The 6,000-nt window shown below is 42.3% G+C and overlaps 1 protein-coding gene across 2 annotated transcripts in view; it reads right to left on the bottom strand.

Annotated features, from left to right (window-relative positions):
* Positions 1-995: 995 nt before the first annotated feature.
* The window catches only part of atg13 (ATG13 autophagy related 13 homolog), a 68,464-nt gene continuing 63,459 nt past the window's right edge, over positions 996-6,000 (bottom strand). For both annotated transcript variants that reach the window (XM_084335560.1, XM_084335561.1), the window contains exons 16-17: positions 4,645-4,773; positions 996-3,230 (exon numbers count right to left, since the gene is read on the bottom strand). In XM_084335560.1, coding sequence (XP_084191686.1) covers positions 3,153-3,230; positions 4,645-4,773 — 207 coding nt within the window. In that variant the 3' untranslated portion in view covers positions 996-3,152. The remainder of the gene's footprint in view (positions 3,231-4,644; positions 4,774-6,000) is intronic.

Genomic DNA, 6,000 nt, shown 5'->3' with positions numbered 1-6,000 from the left:
CTACAGGTCGGTTGGTGCGCCTGCGCAGTAGAATCAGGAAGTGTCGGGGGCAGCGTGAGCCTCCCACGCGTTACTCCTCGCCACTGAGAGATCGAGCTGCGCAGGTGAAAAGATGCGACTGCTGTTACCTCAAGTACCGGAGGGGACTTGTGCTATGTATGACTTAGTCCACATTGCAGCCGGCTTGTGGGAGGCAAGAAACAGCGTTCGTGACAGGGGAGGGTTGAATTGGATGTTACGAAATTGGGATGGGAGAAAATATAGAAAATGGGAGAAAAAGTGGATAAAAAAAAATAAGCAAATTTCCCAAAATGTTGGAGTTTTCCTTTAAGGGGATGCAGACCAGAGAAAGACTTCCGTCTTGTTTACATCAGGGTCCCCCATTTTCAATTCATCATAAATGTACAGTTGCCTGTATATATTTACTGTATGTCACAAATGTAACAGTACTGCATTGAGTATGTCATAAATGTCATTATGAATTGAAAATGGGGGACCCTGATGTAAACAAGACGAAAGTCTTTCTCTGGTCTGCATCCCCTTAACAATTGTGTGTATTGAGCTGTACTGTACTGTACCCATTCTGCAATCTGTTAAATAAAGTTTAAATAAACGCATCGCAGATCTAAATAAACGCCTGCACAGTGCAATACTCCAATTCAGCCATTGGGTGGGTGGCGCTGCTGAGCGGGCCTGTGACAGTCTCGTGACCGAAATCAGGCATTGGGAGAGTGAGGGGCCTGACAGCGCGGGGACTGTGCTGCGCTGACGTTCTGCAGATGGGTGCTTCTCGATTCTCCCCGCAAAAACGCCGTTGCAGTATGAACAAAAGGCACATCCGGAAACATGTAAAATGGTGAGTTAAAAAGTTCCTAGGAGTCATTACAGTTTTGAAGCAGGAGTGAAAATCCTCAGCTTATGTCACGCTGTTAGCAATCTCATCCAGTTTACCCTCCAGATGAATGAATCAGACCAGTATAAATGACCAGGCAGAGACCATTGTAACCGGTTTAATGGGACAACAAAGTACTGAATAATAACAATATGAATTATTACACACTCAGTTTCAACTGTTGGAACTATAGATCCGCTTGCTGAATTGTTTCATATCAGGTGAATTGATATTAAAATATAAAGTCTCCATGATCAGCTTCTCCCCATTTCCATACAGCTCTGCTAGGCTTGTTCCCATGGCAACAGAGGAATCTGGTTCTTAACACTGTGTGCAAGATTGGCTGATTGGACAGAAGTTTATTTCCTGAAGGGATTTGATTAGTTAGTTCAGCTTTCTACTGTGTTTAAAAAAACAGAGATCAATGTTAACATATCACAGCACTGAAAGAAGATTAGGAAAGATTGCTTGATTGAATTTGTTTAATAAATTAAAATACAATCAACCTATAACCGCAATCAAATTACTGATCTGATCTGGACTCCAGGCGGTTTTCTGTTGTTGGGGTTAAAGGTCGGACACATTCTATACAAACAGAAGACAGGGCCTGCCGGGAAAGGGTGCGTGTATATAATATCCGAGTTTAGAGTGAAATATGTGTGTGTGTGTATATGTTCATTTGTGTGTGTGTGTGTGATTAAATGCATGCGTTTGTGTGAGCAGAGAGAAGCATTGAGTATTTACATTACAGAGGCATAGTATCTATACAAGCTGACAAAACACACACACACACAAGTTCTCTACAATTCACTTCCTAATGACATTAACGAGCATTCATCACAATGACTTTCTCTTAACACTTTGAGTGCCGGCGACGTGTTATGTCATCTTTTCATGCCCCCCGTTGAGTGCAGACGATGCGAATTGTCGTTTGATTTTTTTATTAGCGATCTGAATTCATATTCATATCAACCGAGTCTCCCGTTGGTACAGCAGCCCCTGTAGGAGCTCCGATGGGAAAATACAGCCCCCTATAGTCTATCCCTGTGTAACTGCAGGCCATTCGATTACACTGGTGGATCTGTGGGGGGGGGGGGGAGCCTATTGGCTCCACTATGCTGGCAAGCCGTCTGATGATGAGGGAAGTGATCGCGAGTTGGAAAGCAGCCTGGAATATATATTTACAGCAACCAATAATCAATCAATAAACGCAATCGATATTTGGAATGGCGATCAGGAATTGGAATAATCTTTTTGGAGAACATCTGATCTAAGGTAAGGAGTCTATGTTACCAGTTTTAGGATAATCAGAGCTGTATTCACCGAGATAACAGCGTGTCCCGTATATGTGTGTGATGTTGAGGAAATGAGAGAATCGATTTCTCAGCTCGCTTCTATAGAGTGCATAAGTACACATATACTATCGATAATCTAGTGTTTATTTGAAAACGATTCATAAATGGGCCGACAAATGACAACGCGTCTAATGTATTCGAGAATATTCCAATAAATGGCGTTTATGAGGGAATCTTTCTATTTTCCGAACATTTTCGAGAAAACGATAGCTTTTCGAAATGCTATAAAAAGGATATGAACCGATTAAAAACAATCCGTTTCGACAATGTTGACTGCAAACAAGTCATTGATAAGCGACGGGCAGATTAGACACATAACCATAATTTAAAACATAGATTATGCGTTTTTAACGCTAACATTGAAGTGGATGATGATGGCACTCAAGGACATTAATCAACGTTATGGCTGGCACTGAAAGTGTTAACAAACATTAATAATGAATATCTTCTGTTCTGATACTTACTGACACTTTGTCACCACCCTGTGGCCTTAAGATGGAACTACAGCTCTGGCAGGATGAAGCCCATAGATATACAAGTCACTACATATATAAAACTACATAGTTACTTCATAAATATATCTAAAATGAGGCCCATAGATGTATATTATAAGGAGTTATATATCTACGATGAGGCCAGAGGTTTCAGAGGAAATATGGATCAGAGGGTTCAGCAGAAATATTGATCACTGTCTGATCATGTTTTCAGCATTGCTATGAAGCCGGGCATTCCACACCTCTCAGCCAATCAGAATACAGTGTTCTACTTCCTGTTTGGAGTGAATGGAGAGAGAAGGCTCCTCCTCCTCCTCCTCCTCTCACCCCTCCCTCCTTCAGCTCCACTCTGCTTTTCACTCTTCTCTTGGTCTCCCCTTTTCTCCACCCCCCTCTCCTGCTGGGCTCTCTCTACTGGAGCATGTCAACGAAAGCATCAAACTCATCTATATTCTTCTCGTAGACAGCGAGCTTCTCTGGAAGAGAGTCCTAGAGAGAGAGAGAGAGAGAGAGAGAGAGAGAGAGAGAGAGGCAGAGGCAGAGGCAGAGAGAGAGAGAGAGAGATATTTATATATGTATTATGTATAATATATATATATATATTACCAGGTCGTGTCCATGCTCTGAGAATTGATGTGTAGTATTATAATTATCATATGTTGTTATATATTTATATGTATTATGTATAATATATATATATATTACCAGGTCGTGTCCATGCTCTGAGAGCTGATGTGTAGTATTATAATTATTATATGTTGTTATATATTTATAATAGGGGTGTAACGGTACACAAAATCCACGGTTCGGTACGTACCTCGGTTTTGAAGTCACGGTTCGGTATTATTTTCGGTACAGTAAAAAAAAATTGCTTTTCATTTATCCATTTAACTGTATTAAACAATATAAAACGAATTGGCCATAATTTACTGAGCAAACTAATGCTTACTGCTGTAACCTACTAATACCACTTAATGTAAATCTGAAGATTATTATATAGCAGATGCCTTGGACAACTGTAGCATGTGCTTGTTTTTACAGAGCCCCTTTCATGAGCAAGCCCTGCTTGAATACAGGGGCAGGGCTTGCTACAGTCACGAAAGGGGCTAGTTTATACAGAGCTGGTATGACTTGCTGGCTGAAATACGGACGAGAGGGAACTAGGTAGCGGGGCTCTATTACTTTTAACATGTGCTTAAACCCTGTGTTCTCGACAACAGAGTATGGTCGCAGATCTGCTGCTATAAAAACACATATGGCGTTTGTTATTGCTTTGGCCCGGTCTGAATTAATAGCGAGATGCTGCTTGAATGCCACTGGGAGCTGGGTTTGCTTCTTCGGTGTACCAGTGATATTCACATTAGGGTGATACCGTTTCAAATGCGTGATAATGTTCGCAATAAAGTTGAACAATGCCCCTTTCGTGACTGTGATGCAAGGCTTGCATCACAAGTGTGCATCACAGTCACGAAAGGGGCTAGCCGGCACGTAGCTTTAGTGCGATCCACCTGTCTTTGTCCATTACTGTGGTTAACTGGGAATCCGAAATGATCCCAAACGGGAGACTTGAATGTTGTGGGAGCATCTTCTAGCTCTGGCTGGTCAGTTAGTATTGACTCGCCATACTAAGGCTAATATGCTATGCTGAATTACAGGTCTCATTCAGTGTAGCTGCGCGCTGCGTGGGATGAACAAACAACATCCGGTTAGTTGTGCACGTTATATTAGGGCCGGGGGGATTTAAGTTCCGCAAAAAAAGGTTCCATAACGTTGCAATCGTTCGGTGCACAGCGCGTACTGTACCGGAGGACCACATTGAGGCGGTACAGTACGTATCCGCGTACCGTTACACCCCTAATTTATAATATATGTATTATGTATAATATATATATATATATATTACCAGGTCGTCTGCCATGCTCTGAGAGCTGATGTGTAGAGACAGACTGGCCAACTGAGGAGGATTCTGGAACTCTCTGTAGAATGTTCCCAAATCCATCGGCAACAAGTCATCTTTACTGAACGCTGGCTTCTAGAGGGAGAGAGGGAGAGAGAGAGAGAGAGAGAGAGAGAGAGAGAGAGAGAGAGAGAGAGAGAGAGAGAGAGAGAGAGAGATGAAGAGAGGGAAAGAGATGAAGAGAGGGAAAGAGAGAGGGAGAGAGAGAATGTGTCTGAATGAGAAGTTGTCTGTATTAAACAACCTATCAATTAGTAGAACATAAATCCTATTTTTTTTACTAGATTACAACCATGAAATATTCACCATAACATGAATTATATATGAACTAGATATTTTTTCATTATGATGAAATTAATTTACAGTCAAATGATCCAACAACAATGACGGCAACCTGCCAGCTTACTTCCTTGGCAATATGATGATATTTAAAGGTCCCCTGGCCTTTTCCAGTGTTTAGCATTGTTTTCTAGCAATGTGGGGTAGTATCAATGGGGTCTGTGTCTCTAATTCTCATTTTGGCTCATCAGTCCAGTCTCGAGTTCACGAGATCCTCCCTCACTGAACTAAGCCATTCTGATTTGACTCGCTCCCTGACGTCAGTAGGTGCTGCTGATCTGCATAACTAACGGCCCCTCTATGGTTGTAGCACACTCAACAACAGAGCGAGTGGAAATACTGACACTTCCTCAAACGGGTTGACATGCGCGGGTGCCGACAGAGAATCAACAATTCGCTCAACAACGGAGCAGTGGGAATAATGCGGAAGCGGTCTCCCTGTCCCTGACTCTCCCTCTCTCTCTCCACCTGCAGCATTTTACACACAATCGCAGTCAAGCTGCTCACACACGCGCACACGGAGCGATGTATCCTCTCTCTCTCTCTCTCTCCCTCTCGCTCGCTCGTTCGCTCATTGTCTCTCTCGCTCGTATACATGTATCAAGCTGTGTGGGTGCCTGTCACTCAAAGCGCTTATGGGCGGAGCCCAGCCCAAAACAGCCTGAAATCTTGAAGTGGAAAAATGCTGCTTTAGAGTACTTGATTAGAAATACAAAACAATTACTTTTTTTTTTTTTTTTTTTTTTTTATAAACCTTACAGATGTGTTCCATACACTCAATTGTGTAACATTGCCCAAATAGTGAAAGGAATAGCAAAACATGGGACCTTTAAACAGAACTTTAGTTGAAAGGAAAGGATTTGTTGAAGCTGTTGTCGTCCATCATGTAGCCTGTAGTGTGAAACTGAACACACGTGTAGCCTGTAGTGTGAACACACGCTAACCCTCATCCTAACTCCCTCC

Source organism: Notolepis coatsorum (assembly GCF_963971535.1).
Source record: "Notolepis coatsorum genome assembly, chromosome: 1".
NCBI lineage: Eukaryota > Metazoa > Chordata > Actinopteri > Aulopiformes > Paralepididae > Notolepis > Notolepis coatsorum.
The sequence above is the reverse complement of the archived record's forward strand: the minus strand, read 5'-3'. Positions and strand labels throughout refer to the sequence as shown.